Here is a 16,823-nt window from a genome sequence, read left to right on the forward strand (position 1 = left end):
ACAGCTTGATGATGATGAATTGCAGGCGGTTTCTTTTGGGTCTTCTAAAGCATGTAAAAGGTGATTGAATGAATATTTACAGGGATTTTGTGGTCTCTAAGACTCCAGCTCAAGTTGCAAACCATGCACATAAGTATGTAAGTGAAAGATCCAAGTATTATATCACAATTCTATAAAATTATATATGTTTTTTTTTTTTATAGCTCTAAAATAATACACAATTTGTTTTTAAAATAATTATTTTAACATTAGGTAAAATATTGTATTTTTACTTGCCAGCATAATTATAAGTAAGTATTTGTCTTAACTTATAAATTAATCAAAATCAACTCATATGCTTTAAATATTAAGTTTATTTATAACATTTTTTGAGTAAGCTTGCAAACGAAATATATATATATATATATATATATATATATATATATATATATATATATATATATATATATATATATATATATATATATATAAGTTGGGACCAATTTTTCATTTTAATACTTATAAATTAGTTTAGTCAACTATTTTACAATATTATCTTTATTTGATTTTTAAATTTCACCAAAAATTTCATATCATATTATTTTTAGTTATTTTAATAATAAATATACTTATAAATTACTTTTTTACTAAACACATCAACAAAAAATATAACTGCTTAAAATTTTAAACTGTCACGACCCAACCTATGGGCCGGACCGGCACTAGGACCTGGGCCAGCCTAAAGCCCCCGAGGCCCGTAGTAAGCCTAACTGTTCATTAACCCAACTCTAAGGCCCATTTGGGCCCAATTTCAAGAAACCAAACGGACAGAGTCCGACCATAAAATGGACTTTCCAACGGGGAGTTTTCGACTCACCCGACCTGTAAACATAATAAATACTCAATTGGGGAGCTCAGCTCACCCTCCACATACTCATATCCTCATAAAAATAAATGGGAGCTCAGCTCCCTCATCCAATCCATCAAACATACATATCATTATATGTTTACAGGTCCAACATGATAATAATATTACAGACCATAATCAAATAAATACTTCTAACACATGCGGAAATTCTAGGAGTAAATAAAATTACACAAATATTGATAAACAACCTGCGAAGGAGAAAAGCAGGTTAACCAAAAATAAAATCCTCCTGTAGCCTGAAAAAAATATTGAACAGGAGTGAGCGTTCGACTCAGAGAGTAAAATATCAATTTTAACCATAATCTCTATAACTATCTAAATCTAATGCACCCTGTAGAGTGAAATGCAACATCCACATCATTTTCACATCATAACATCAAAAAGGTAATTTGGAGCACTCACGCACCCTGTAACATCAATCATAATATATGGGAGCTGATCCCCTATACAGCTCTCTTAAATCCAACCTGGTGCCAGCGAAGAACTCAGCTCGGACTTCCACTTAAATACCAAATCGGGGTCCCAGCGAAGAACTCAAGCCGTGTCTACCCCGAAGGACCGGGTCCCAGCGAAGAACTCAAGCCGTGTCTACCCGTCCTATCCATAGTCCACACCACATCACACGCACGCCAACGCACGCACACTGCTCCAAATTACCACAACAACATACATGGCACTTTAACATTTATCAATGCATCAAAAATCGTGCCTAGAGTTTAACTACATAAATATATGCATATAAGTGATGCATGGGCATGCTGAACATATAATAATATCGAAATTACAATTAAAATTAATATTCTACTCACAGACTTGACGGTGGTCACTGAGGCGGCTGGGCGGAGGAAGAAGGCTGTCCCGGCTCACCTGACAATTTTATTACAATCATTTAATAAATTTGACTCCATACAAACAAGGAAAAAGACCAAATACGTCCTAATTCGTGCCGAAAATCCGGCAGAGTCTCCCCTATACCTAGGACCTACCCAACCTGCAAAAGGGCTTAAAACACACTTCTATATCCACATATCCACAACTCAATCACGTCACACAGCCCCTCCTGGGCCCATTAAATCAATCATTCATCACAATATGTAAAATTTATATTTATTCCTTATAATTGATCTTTTTTGCAAAAGCGCTCAAATAAGCTCTAAAAATTATAAAACTACCTTGCATGGTCCTTAGAAATATTACTAAGCTATTGCAAAAAGAATCGTAATTTTCTAAGCTACCACGAATATTTTATGGATTTTTAATCCTATTTAAGCACTAGAAAATTACGAAAAAGCAAGGTTCGGGTTTACCTTTGCCGATTCCGATTTCAGGAACGCGCTCGGGATGCCTGACAATGGTGGGGTAGCCAAAACCTCGATCCAATTCGGAGACTTTTCCGGTGGCTGAGTTCGGGCCGGAAATTCACGCATCCGACAACCGCCGAATTTCCGCGAATTGAGGATACCTACACGGCCCAATAATAATATATAAAAATCGGGTGTTACATTCTCCCCCTTACAGAAAAATCGTAATCGAATATTACACAAGGCATAATAAATTACATGATTACACATTCAACAGATAAGGGTACTTGCTACGCATGTCCGCTCGACTCCAGTGCACTCTTCCACTGACTGGCTCCTCCACAAAACCTTAACCATAAGGATCTGTTTTGGTCTTAGCTGTCTCACTTAGTAGTCCACTATGGCTACAAGTTGCTCCTCAAATGTCAAGTTTTCTTTTAGTTCTATTACATCCGATGTAGTACATGAGAAGGATCGGGAATGTATTTCTGAGCATAGAGATGTGAAACACGGGATGAACGTGAGAAAGGTTGGGTGGTAGCTCCAACCGTGAGCAAGCTGCTCCAACTCTATCCGTAACCTCATAAGGTCCAATATACCGAGGTGCCAACTTGCCCTTCTTTACAAACCTCATGACTCCCTTCATTGGATAAACCTTCAGGAATACATAGTCGCCTACTGCAAACTCCACATCCCTCCGTCTGGGTCTACATAACTCTTACGCCTCAAAAGTTTTTGCGTTCCTGATTAAAGGAACTATCTCAAGTGTCTTGCACTAGGTCTACATCATGCACCTTCGCTTCCCCATTTCCGTCCTACCAGAGGAGACCTATACTTTCTTCCATATAGTGCCTCATAGGGTGGCATCCCTATCTTTGGAGTGATAATCGTTGTTGTAGGCAAACTCCACCAAAGCTAGCTCATCCCATTGACCTCCAAAATCCAAAACACTCATGCAAAGCATGTCTTCCGATGTTTGGATTGTCCTTCAATTTGTCCGTGCATGCGAGGGTGGAAAGCCGTCATCAAGTTCAAGCGTGTGCCAAGTGCCTCTGCAACTTTCTCCAAAACCGAGAAGTGAATCGGGGTCCTCGGATATTATGGGCGGAACTCCATGCAATCTGACTATTTCTCGAATGTAGAGCCGGGCGTACTGTGCCACAGAATATGTAATCTTCACAGGCAAGAAGTGAGCTGATTTGGTCAAGCGGTCTACAATTACCCATATCGAGTCATATCCTCGCGTGGTACGAGGCAACCCAGTCACAAAATCCATTGTGATCATTTCCCACTTCCATTCTGGGATAGGGAGCTCTTGCAGCTTCCCTGACGGTCTCTGGTGTTCAAACTTCACCTTCTGACAAGTCAAGCACTTGGACACAAAGTCTGCAATGTCTCTCTTCATGCCATTCCACCAGTAGCTATCTTTCACATCATGGTACATCTTGGTGGAACTCGTGGACATCATGCGATGTGTAGTGTGCCTCTCGCATGATTTCATTCCGAGGTTGTCCACATCGGGCACACATATCCTAGAACCTTGCACTAGGGCGCCATCATTGGCAAATCGAACTCACCACCTTCACCTTCTTTGTACTCTTTCTATGATCTTCATCAATTGTTGGTCTGTCTTTGGGAAACTCTAACTCTGTCCGCAATCTGTCCTCACCAAAAATGAGCCAACAATACCCCTCATCCGAAAGATCTAGGATTAAACCTTGATCCATCAACTCATGTACCTCTGAATCAACGTCTCTTCTCTGAAATGTGCCAAACCGCGTAAGATTTTACGCTAAAGCATCTGCTACTACATTGGCCTTCCCAGGTGGTACTGGATGGGGCAATCATAGTCTTCGAAGCTCCATCCATCTCCTCTGTCTCAAGTTTAAATCCTCTGTTGGAAGATGTACTTTAAACTCTTATAGTCGGTGTATATCTCGCACACTTCACCATACAGTAGTGTCTCCAGTTTTTAGTGCAAAGACTACACCGCCATTTCCAAATCATGGGTGGGATAGTTACGCTCATGCCTCTTCAATGCCTTGAAGCATAAGCCACTACTTTTCCATTCCGCCTCAAAACACACCTAGGCCAACTCTGGGCGTCCACGAGACACGGTGTATCCTTCACCGCTCATAGGTAGTGTTAACACAGGGGCAATGGTTAGACACTCCTTATCCTCATCATTATAACTGACTCTATCGAGCTCTCTTCCTGTCCTTTGGATCTTATCAACTTCCCTTTTCCTATTTTTGGTATTGTTGGTATCATTTCAACCTGCTGTACTTATTCCTTAATTTTAGTCCTATCTCATCCTTACACCTTTTCCTTCAAAGATGTCTATCCCATCATCAACTTTAACTTTCTTTTTATTTCTTAGTCTTATCTTGAATACTAGTTTCATTACTTCAAGAATTCTAACCCTATGATTTACTCCTACCAGCACATTCTTCACCTTATGTAACACTTATAATTACCCATAGAAATTTTTTTTTTTTTTTTTTTTTTTCTTGTATCCCCTTTTTTCCAACTTAACTATCAGAACATTATCATTCCCTATCAGCCTTAGTAGGAAATTGCTTATCCTGGATGAATATGAGCCCCATAAACTATAAGTTCCATCTGAACTAACATGGCTGTAGGAAATATGTGTCATGCCTTAATTCCAAACAAGATACTTCACGTGTTTATTCTCCTTAATATAATCATATATACTGCCCATAGCTTTCTAAACTTCAACCTCAAATTACCCATCAGTAACAATTTCATCTATTGAATCTCAACCATAAATAGCACTTCCTCCAGCTCATAGTTTAAAACAGTTGCAAGCCTTAGTAGCTAACTCAATTTAACTCCTGTCATTACTCTGTTCGTCCTTTCATACTTAATACTAGGTATGCACTTACTGTCATTCTCATATCAGGAAATTATGTATGAATTTGTGCCTACTAAACTCTCAATAACTAGGTCTCCTTGACTCGCTGCTCCTTATATAACCTTCTAGAACCAAAAGCACAAGCTAAACTTGAAAAGAAAGAAAATATCCTCTTATATTCAACTACACCCGATTGTCATATTATAACGTTTCACCTAAGTTTCTTGGTCTTTCTCTCCAAATTTCATCATCTCCTAGCACAATTATGCTCTACCTATAAGGTATCATCTGCATGAACCCTTTCTGCAGTACCATTTTCCTTCTTGACATAATATTTTATAATTTATTAACTTTACTTATACTCGACCTATGATTCATATCTATCATCGTTTTTATTGTGCCCTTAACTTTTATTGATTCCTGAAAGATTTCTCTCACTAATAAATTCTTCCAACACTAATTCCACCCTTATCTAGGGTCATTAATTTAATCCCTTAGACTGACTTTTATTCAACTTACTGCTTACTAACTTCTCTTTCTCTACCTATTTAGGTAGTCCGCAATACCATCGCACACCTTCTAACATTTACTCATTATTATTGTATTCCATACCTCCATCACTTTTCTCACTAATGTGATCCCATTTTGGGTTTTCCATCCTTGTCATTCTCCTTGCCAAGAATAACACTTAGCCTATCATATATCTTAACTTTGTTCCTTTTATTATGCGCTCTTTAGGTTGTCCTTTCATTTATTTCCTTTGTCTTACCCAAAATAGAACTTGACTATTCTATCCTTGGTTCCATTCTTCTTCCTAACATAATAGCTGTATTTGCTAACTATATCTTTCAGAGTCTCTATCGCGTTATCATATGTCCTGCTACTGATTTGGTCCTTTGACCACTCTAGCTAGTACTTCCACTAGCATTTAGATTATATTGCATCTGCAATCAATTGCCCAAACTTTCATTCTGCACTTTCTTTATCCATTGGCCTTCTGTGATTTATCTTCGCTAATTTATTACTCTTAACACTATTATAATTAGATTATACTATTGTTTTGAATAATTTGAAATTAGAAAGGAACTCAGCAAATTACAGTCATACTTTTATTGTATGATCTCTATTCTTATCCTTTAGCTTACATAATACCCTTACTACCTCGAGAACTGATTCTGCAGTAATTTTATTTATTATTATTTTTATTATTATTATTATTATTATTATTTTCCATGTTTACTCAATTCCAAAACTTAAGATTTCGGGCACCCAAACCCGTCATCCAATTCAAAGAATTTACATCCATCGTGATCTGATTATATATGATTCCTATAATGGAACTTGTATCCTCTCCAGGATACCCGAGCCAACTACTCTCTACCACACTCTACAGTCCCATCTGGGACACTATTCCATAAGTCATCATTATCAGTAATAACCTTGATCCATTACAAAAGATAGGACTATATCCTAACTTGCTGCAACAAAGGTACTACATCTACCACCTTGCCTGAACCATGTCAAGTTAATGACTCTTTTATCATATCATAGCTCTATAAATCATCAATTCATAGTTTCGACCTTCTCTAGGTAGTAGAGTTGTACTTTATTCCATACTGATACACACAAGGTATACTATTCTCACTCTATAAGTGTCACCTTTACTTTGCAACTAGTCCTAAACCAATGGTCTGATGGCAAATCTTTATGAAACTCTAGCTCATCTTTGGGAATCGAGTCATCGACTCTAGTTATCACCCAACCGTGACCTTTCAATATTCTAACTCTAGACTCTTAGCGAGTTCCCAACTCCTCTGCAAATATAGAACTCTGTTCTGGCATAACTGTACCAAAACAGAAGCCATCTCAAACACCCTCATTATGGAGCACCACGGGGATGCACGCAGCTCTACACAATAATCTCATGTCGGTACTGTAATCTGCAGCTTACAGAGCAGACATCGAGAATATTGTATAGTTACTACGATACGTCCTGACAGACTAGGTCTCCTAATTTCTTATCTCTCCTGAATCTTCTATTATCACAAACTTATTACACTGGGTCATCTACCGATGTTGCCGATGATGGTATCCTCATCCTTATCTAGGGCAACTGTACTTTTAAGACTCACTTTTATGTACTCGTGTCTTACACGAAATGGGCACACCATTTAAACCCATACTGACAAAAATATAACATTTCTTGGAGTACGTATCCTCATGATAGATCTCACATGTCTACTAACTCTATTTCACATTTCTGTGTACTCCACGAAAATCAAGACACTAACTGAGGTAATCTTATATTTCCCGAGGTATAACGTAGAATCTAGAAACAAAGAATTACAGGAAAAGACGAAACAGAATCCTATACTCCGCATGTGACTCCTAGTAGACTCTTCCCAACATTTTAGACAAACATTCCCTAAGAATCTGGAGCCTAAGCTCTGATACCACATTTGTCACGACCCAACCTATGGGCCGGACCGGCACTAGGACCTGGGCCAGCCTAAAGCCCCCGAGGCCCGTAGTAAGCCTAACTGTTCATTAACCCAACTCTAAGGCCCATTTGGGCCCAATTTCAAGAAACCAAACGGACAGAGTCCGACCATAAAATGGACTTTCCAACGGGGAGTTTTCGACTCACCCGACCTGTAAACATAATAAATACTCAATTGGGGAGCTCAGCTCACCCTCCACATACTCATATCCTCATAAAAATAAATGGGAGCTCAGCTCCCTCATCCAATCCATCAAACATACATATCATTATATGTTTACAGGTCCAACATGATATTAATATTACAGACCATAATCAAATAAATACTTCTAACACATGCGGAAATTCTAGGAGTAAATAAAATTACACAAATATTGATAAACAACCTGCGAAGGAGAAAAGCAGGTTAACCAAAAATAAAATCCTCCTGTGCTTTGAAAAAATATTGAACAGAGTGGCGTTAGACTCGAGAGAGTAAAATATCAATTTTAACCATAATCTCTATTACTATCTAAATCTAATGCACCTGTAGAGTGAAATGCAACATCCACATCATTTTCACATCATAACATCAAAAGGTAATTTGGAGCACTCACGCACCTGTAACATCAATCATAATATATGGGAGCCGATCCCCTATCTGACTCTCTTAAATCCAACTTTGGTGCCAAGAACTCAATTTCGGACTTCCACTTAAATACCAAATCGGGGTCCCAAATAAGAACTCAAGCGTGTCTACCAAGGACCGGTCCAATGAAGAACTCAAGCCGTGTCTACCGTCCTATCCATAGTCCACACCACATCACACGCACGCCAACGCATACGCTGCTGCTCCAAATTACCACAACAACATACATGGCACTTTAACATTTATCAATGCATCAAAAATCGTGCCTAGAGTTTAACTACATAAATATATGCATATAAGTGATGCATGGGCATCTTGAACATATAATAATATCGAAATTACAATTAAAATTAATATTCTACTCACGGACTTGACGGTGGTCACCGAGAGGTCAAGCGGAGGAAGAAGGTCATCTGCTCACACGACAATTTTATTACAATCATTTAATAAATTTGACTCCATACAAACAAGGAAAAGACCAAATACGTCCTAATTGCGTAGAAAATCCGTGAGTCTCCCTATACCTAGGACCTACCCAACCCGCAAAAGGGCTTAAAACACACTTCTATATCCACATATCCACAACTCAATCACGTCACACACCCCTCCCAGGCCCATTAAATCAATCATTCATCACAATATGTAAAATTTCAATTTAGTCCTTATAATTGATCATTTTTGCAAAAAGCGCTCAAATAAGCTCTAAAAATTATAAAACTACGCCCATGGTCCTTAGAAATATTACTAAGCTATTGCAAAAAGAATCGTAATTTTCTAAGCTACCACGAATATTTTATGGATTTTTAATCCTATTTAAGCACTAGAAAATTACGAAAAAGCAAGGTTCGGGTTTACCTTTGCCGATTCCGATTTCGAACGCTCGGGATGCCTGACAATGGTGGGGTAGCCAAAACCTCGATCCAATTCGGAGACTTTTCCGGTAGCTGGTCTGTCTGGCCGGAAATTCACAGATCCGGACAACTGTCGAATTTCCGCGAATTGAGGATACCTACACGAAGCCCAATAATAATATATAAAAAATCAGGGGTGTTACATAAACAAACATAACAATTCGTGCTTATGGATCATAAATGGATCGTGTTCACTTATATGTATAACATAAAAATGGCTAACCCAAACACAACTTATTTAATTAATCATGTCAAAATGTTCAACTCAATATATTTATGACATAGGTTATACGACACGGCTCGTATAATTTGTTTAAATAATTAGATCATTAACGTAATACGACACGACACATTTAACTCATTTAAATAAATGAGTTATTATATGTCACGACCCAACCTATGGGCCGGACCGGCACTAGGACCTGGGCCAGCCTAAAGCCCCCGAGGACCGTAGTAAGCCTAACTATTCCTTAACCCAACTCTAAGGCCCATTTGGGCTCAATTTCAAGAATTCAACCGGACAGAGTCCGGCCATAAAATGGACCTTTCAACATGGAGTTTTTGACTCACCCGACCTATAAACACCTTATATAATCAATTAGGGAGCTCAGCTCACCCTCCACATACTCATACAACATAAAAATAAATGGGAGTTCAACTCCCTCATCCAATCCATCAACATGCATAAAATAATAAGTTTACAGGTCCAAAAAACAATATATATTACAGACCCAATTTAAATAATTATTTCTAACACATGCGAAAATTCTAAGAGTTAACGGGTTTATACAAAAATAAATAAATGACCTGCGAGGGAGAAAAGCAGGTTAACCTTAAAAAATATTCTCCTGTGGCCTAGAAAAATATTGAATAGAAGTGAGCGTTCGACTCAGAGAGTAAAAGATCAATTTCAACCATAATCTCTATAACTATCTAAAACTAATGCACCCGTAGAGTGAAATGCAACATCAACAATATTTTCACATCATAACAGTAAAAAGGTAATTTGGAGCACTCACACACCCAATAATATCAATCATAATATATGGGAGTTGATCCCCTATACAACTCTCTTAAATCCAACCTATGTCAGCGAAGAACTTAGCTCGGACTTCCACTTAATAACCAAATCGGGGTCCCAGCGAAGAACTCAAGCCGTGTCTAACCCGAAGGACAGGGTCCCAGCGAAGATCTCAAGCCGTGTCTACCCGTCCTATCCATAGTCAACACTAAATCACACGCACACCAACGCACGCACACTGCTTCAAATTACCACAACAACATCCATGGCACTTTAACAGTTATGAATGCAAGATAAAACGTGCCTAGAGTTTAACTACATAGATACATACATATAAGTGATGCATGGGCATGCTTAAACATATAAATTAATATTTTACTCACAGACTTGACAACAGTCACTGTGGCAGCTGGGCGGAGGAAGAAGGCTGTCCCGGCTTACCTGACAATTTTATTATAATCATTTAATAAATTTGACTCAATACAAATTAAGAAAAGACCAAATACGTCCTAAGTCGTGCCGAAAATCCGGCAGAGTCTCCTCTATACCTAGAACCTACCCAACCTGCAAAAGGCTCAAAACGCACTTCTATATTCACCAACCATACACTCACAACTCAATCATATCACACAGCCCTTCCTGGGCCCATCCAAACAGTCATCAATCACAATATGTAAATTTACAGTTTAGTCTTTATAATTAATCATTTTTGCAAAAACTGCCCAAATAAGCTCTAAAAATTCTAAAACTTTGCCCCACGGTCCTTAGCAATATTATTAGGCTATTGCAAAAAGAATCATAATTTTCTGAGCTATCACGAATATTTTATGGATTTTTAATCCCATTTAAGTACTAGAAAATTATGAAAAAGTAAGGTTCGGGTTTACCTATGCCAATTCCGACTTCTGGGACATGCTCGGGACGTCTGACAATGGTGGGGTAGCCAAAATCTCGATCCAATTCAGAGACTTTTTCGATAACCGGTCTGTCTGGCCGGAAATTCATAGACCTGGACAACTATCGAATTTCTGCGAATTGAAGATACCTACATGAAGCCCACAACACAGGGGTTAGTATATAAATTTTATGGAATTTTCTAAACTTATTTAGTACTCAGAAAAACACTACGAAGTTCAGTGGGACCCACCAAAAAATGGTGTCCGAAAAATTTGAAATTTATATCGCCGCAAAGCTCTCGACGATTGGAGCACTCTGGTACTCTCGGTTTTCTCGTGGGGGTTCATGGTTTGCGAGAAATCTAGCCCAAAAAATCAAAATGGGCTAAAATTTTCCGGGCAAAAATTGGACAAATGTTCGATAGATTTCGGTGTTCTTGGTGTCTATGGAAAGCTCTCGATGAGTAGATGGGTTTAGACACAAGACCCGGCCCAATCGGTGGCCATATCGACCGAATTTCGATCGGGAAGACGCAGCGGTGCGGTGCGCGGCGTGGCGTCCACGTCGCCAGCGCGACGATTCCACGTGTTCCAGCGCGGCGTGAGTGAGATAGTTGGGGAGGCGCTGGCGAGGAGGCAGTCGGGGCCTGACGCGGAAGGAAGAAAAAGGAAGAAGGAGCCGGTCCTACTCGACCAGTCCGATACAGTCCGGTTTGATTCGGCCGGTTCGATTCAGAATACAAAATTTTAAATTTTTACTCAGCCTTGGGATCGAAAACGAGGTCCAAAAATTTTGAAAAAATTTCAGAAAACTCAGAAAAATTCGTAGACTCCAAATATATTTTTAGTTTTGCCACTTGGTCTTTAAATTAATTTTTAAAAATCATCAAAGTTTATATTTTCGGAAAATCGAACCCGATTTCTACAATCCGAAAAATTTCAAATAATTTCTTAAAATTCAAATAAAATAAAATATCAATAATTATCTAAAAATAATAAATTTAAAAATTAGGGGTATTACATTATAAATCTCACATGATATAACACATTTTAACTGTATAACATATTAAGCAATATCATCCAAATATATAAACATCACCTCGAAATTTAAAAACAATCTAAATATTCAATTATCCAAAAGTCAACTAAATATCTACACATTATCCTAACAAAAAAGTTAATTATAATTACACTAACACAATAAATATTCAAGTCATGAATATAGCCATCATCTTCCATAAGATTGTTAATGAAGTTGTAGCATTGAATATGAGCTGGTTTAGGTTAAGATTTAGCACTTTATATCAATATTATATAAATAAAATTACGTAATTTTAATATGTAAATAATATTGTTTATAACAAGTTTAAATAGATTAAAATAAATGCATTAATATGTTTAAATAAATAATTCATTTCGTGTCTTTTCAGATTAAATAGATCAATCCAATCAAATCTTTATTTTTAGTATATCATAAATAGGTTGATCCCTTTTATGACTTGAACATATTTAGGTTCGATTTAAATTCGTTTAAATATGTATGAAGTCATGTCATGTAATTAGATAATATCAAAAATTATCTACTCTAATTTTAAATACTTATAAATTTAAATTAATTTATAAATACTTATAAACTAATTTTTATAAATTAAGTCAAATACTCTAAATCAGTCTTAAATGTTAAAAACTACTATATGATAAAAGATGTCTAAAATACTAAAAAAAAAAACTTTTATTAACATTATCCTTACTGTTTTGAAGGAAAAAAAAAAAAAAAAAAGTTAAACCTCAATTTGTAGGACCAATCCCCACACCTATATATGAAAATTTATACAATAAGGTTTTTAGGACTAACGGTCAAAAAAGCAAACTTTTACGTAAATTATTCATTTTAGTTTTTTTTTTTAATTTTGATATAATTTCAAATTTTAGTATTTATTTTGATTAGGTTTCAGAATTAGAGATTTTAAGTAATAATGTAAAAATTGGAGATTTTAGGCAATAATATAGTGGATGAAGTGCTAAAATATTATTATTTTAGATATTTAATGTGATATGACTTAAAATATTATTATTATATATATTATTATTGATGTAATGTAAATTTTGATAGGAGGAGAAAGGACCTCTGTCCCTCTCCCTTCATCCACCTCTCTCCCTGTCTCTTCTCCCACCCACAATCATCTTATAATACATATACACATCTACTTATATGTTGATTATTAATATGTAAGAAAAAGTATAAAAAAATACAATGTGATTTTGCTTTTTAACATATGAGGGACCGTAGTTTAATTTTTATCAATTTAATACTATGTATTTTTTTCTAATTACAAATGTGGTCTAAACTATTAGTTATTATTAAATAATATTGATATCGTGAACACGTGACGTTGAATTGGCAATATATCAATGCCACGTGTTCACCACATAAGTGCCATGTGGATGCTAGTAAGCACTAGGGGTGAGCAATCGGTTCAAACCGAATCGAACCGAACCGAATTAAATTATCAAAACCGAACCGCCAATTTTAGAAACCGAACCGAACCGAAATTAGTGAAAAATCAAATCAAACCGAACCGCTTTAATTCGGTTTGGTTCGGTTTAAACCGATCAGTTTGATTTTTGATTGATTTTTTAATTTAGACTTGATTTTCAAGTTATTTGGTCTAATTTTAACTTTGGTTTGAACCTAATAACCATTAATCAATGAAATTAAATAATTAATATATATATAATTAAATATAATTCATAAATTTTCCATAAAAATAAATTAATTCAAAAATCGATTCGGTTCGATTTAGTTCGATTTGACTATATAAATCACTATTCGGTTCGGTTCGGTTTTTTCTCTTCAAAACCGAACCGAACCGAACCGAAATAACCGAAATTTTTATAAATTAAAACCGAATCGAACCGATTAACTTTTAAAACCGAACCGATTGAACCGAATTGAATCGGTTCGGTTTAGTTTTTCGGTTTGAACCGTATTGTGCTCAACCCTAGTAAGCACCATATTTTCCATTTATTGCTATGTATTGTGACATCACCATCATTTAACGATATCTAATAATTTTAATCATATTTACTAATGAAAAAAAAAACATAGGGTATTAAATTAATAAAAATTAAATCGCAGCTCCTCATATGTCAAAAAGTGAAATCACATAATATTTTTTTGAAATTTTCCCATATATATATATATACATATGTGTCCGCCAAACTAATGATTATTGTTATATTTACATAAATTTGTAATTCTTAAATATATAATAAAATTTTATCTATTTTCATAAATAAATTATTTAAATACATTTTAAGAAAATATGAGAGAAGATAGAAGAAATTTTATTTTTTATTATATTATGCTATATAAATATTAATTTTTTTACTAAATTAGATCAAAATTAATCAAATAACTATAATTATCAAAATTTATGTCATGTTAATAATAATATATAAAATAATAATATTTTATCATGTCAGTTACCACATTAACACTTAAAATCTCCAATTTTAAAGCCGACCAAAATAAGTACTAAAATTTAAAATTAAGTCAAAATTAACAAAAAAAAGAATTAATTAAAATTAATAATTTGCATAAAGACTTGACTTTTTTTTTGACGCTTTGGCTGTATTTTTATTGACCAAGTGTTGAGAGGATTAAAAAGCTAAACATACATAAACTTATTTTTGTAAAATTAGTTTCATTCTCAAAACAAAATTTCACGTATACTTTAAATTTTTTAAAGAAAAGATGAAGATAATTAAAATCTTAATTTTTTACATTTCTATCCAATTATACCATATTTACACAATATGCAAATGCAAAACAATATGCAAATGAAATTCAAATTATGATTAAGTAATATAAGCTAAATTTCAATGACAAATTTTTTTTAAAAAAACCGTTTAATTAATTAATTAAGTCAGAAAAACAAAAATAATTAATCAATAGTTATAATAATTTAAATGAATAAAATAAAAATCTGTTATGCCTCTTCCTTTATAATAAGGGTAAACAGTCTCACTAGTGCATCCTCCAATATCAAGCAGCCGCCTCTCAGATACCCTTTCCTCTTTAGCTTCTCTATCTCCCTTCAACTTGCAACGCCCCGAAACTTGAATTATTCGTAGTTTTGATTCATTATCTCTTTTGATCCTCGCTCAACTAACCTCTTCTTTATTCTCCTTTTAAAGAAACCAATAAACAAGTGAATTTTCACTGTTTTCTCCTGTTTATCATATTTTTACATTCACATTTCCAAGTGTTACAATTTCTTGGCTATAAAATATCAGTTGGGAGATTCTCACCCATCTGGGTTTTGCTTCTTTCAATATCAGGTCTTATTCCTAGGTGTGAAAATCAGATTTCTTTTTCTCTTTTCAAGATTCCCTTGGATTCGTAAAAGGTGGGTCTTTATTAGATTCTAAGTTTTATGCTGCTAAGAAGAGAAGAAAAAGAGCATAAAAAAATTTTCTGAAAACCTCACTCTTTGCATATACTTTCTGTTTCTCTTCCTCTGTACTCCAATATGAACCTGTAAGTACTCACAGGCATGGAAACTCCATATCCATCTTTGTACATGTCCAATTCCAATTGGTTTAGCCAAAGCACAGAGTGGACTAGAGAGGAGAACAAAGAATTTGAGAGGGCTTTGGCAATATATGATGAGCATGAGCCTGATAGATGGACAAAAGTGGCGGCTATGATCCCAGGGAAGACAGTTGTTGATGTGATCAAGCAATACAGGGAGCTAGAAGAGGATGTTTGTAACATAGAAGCAGGGAAGGTGGCTATTCCTGGTTACCTTAGCTCACCTTTCACTTTGGATTGGATTGAAAATCGCAATTTTGATGCATATAGAAAGAAGCCTTTGGCTACTAAAAATGGTGATCAGGAGAGGAAGAAAGGTGTGCCATGGACAGAAGATGAGCACAGGTGAATTCATTTGTAAATTTATATTTTAAAACCGGTTGTTTTTCAGATTTTCTTCTTTTGATATGAAGTTTCAAGGTTTGGTAATTAATTTTCATGTCTTCTTGATCTTATAATCTGCACTGCTTGATGATGATGAATTGCAGGCGGTTTCTTTTGGGGCTTCTAAAGCATGGGAAAGGGGATTGGAGGAATATTTCCAGGAATTTCGTAGTTTCTAAGACTCCAACTCAAGTTGCAAGCCATGCACAGAAGTATTTTATAAGGCAGCAACTTTCTGGAGCTAAAGACAAGAGAAGACCAAGCATCCATGACATCACAACCGTCAATCTCACTAATACTACTCCAGCAGACAGTAATAAACCTCCCTCACCAGACCAGTCTAATACCCTTCTGTCACAAAACCCCATTGGTATGCAGGAAATGTTAATTGATTGGAGCCAGTCAAAGCATGGATCAATTATGGTGTTTGATGCAACTCTTGGCAACTTGTTTGTGTCATCTCCCAGTGATATTGCTTCCAATGGCCTTAAACTTCAGGAGCAAAATCGGTATGCTGGTGCCCATATCAACCCACATAACTTGGTTTTCCAGAGACATCAAATTCATGGATGATGAGGCTTGTCCTTGTGTTCGAAGGAATCTGAATGTTAGTGCTTTTGCCGTAGTTCTGTATTTTGTTAAATGGGTTGTGGAAGTCATGGTTTCTGAACATAACAGGGATTTAAATCATGAGACGTCTCAAATTTGTATGCCCAGATGAAGAAATTGAACTGTAAGACTGTTGTATGAGCAAGAAATCCCAGTCTAGAGTTGTTGGCTATAATAAAATCTGCATCAAGAAA

General features: G+C 35.8%; 1 protein-coding gene and 1 long non-coding RNA gene across 2 annotated transcripts; one reads left to right on the forward strand and one right to left on the reverse strand.

Annotated features, from left to right (window-relative positions):
- Positions 1 to 825: 825 nt before the first annotated feature.
- On the reverse strand, positions 826 to 9,261 carry LOC131172581 (uncharacterized). Its single transcript, XR_009143108.1, has 4 exons — positions 9,126 to 9,261; positions 2,215 to 2,277; positions 1,717 to 1,774; positions 826 to 1,143 (listed from the first exon to the last, which is right to left on the reverse strand). It is a non-coding gene; the product is annotated as an uncharacterized LOC131172581 (long non-coding RNA).
- A 5,811-nt stretch (positions 9,262 to 15,072) lies between these two features.
- LOC110640966 (transcription factor DIVARICATA) lies at positions 15,073 to 16,823 on the forward strand. Its single transcript, XM_021792547.2, has 2 exons — positions 15,073 to 15,981; positions 16,125 to 16,823. Exons 1-2 carry the CDS (start codon positions 15,599 to 15,601, stop codon positions 16,591 to 16,593), a joined length of 852 nt encoding a protein of 283 aa, XP_021648239.2. The 5' UTR covers positions 15,073 to 15,598; the 3' UTR covers positions 16,594 to 16,823.

This window comes from Hevea brasiliensis, chromosome 14, assembly GCF_030052815.1.
Source record: "Hevea brasiliensis isolate MT/VB/25A 57/8 chromosome 14, ASM3005281v1, whole genome shotgun sequence".
In the NCBI taxonomy this organism is placed as follows: Eukaryota; Viridiplantae; Streptophyta; class Magnoliopsida; order Malpighiales; family Euphorbiaceae; genus Hevea; species Hevea brasiliensis.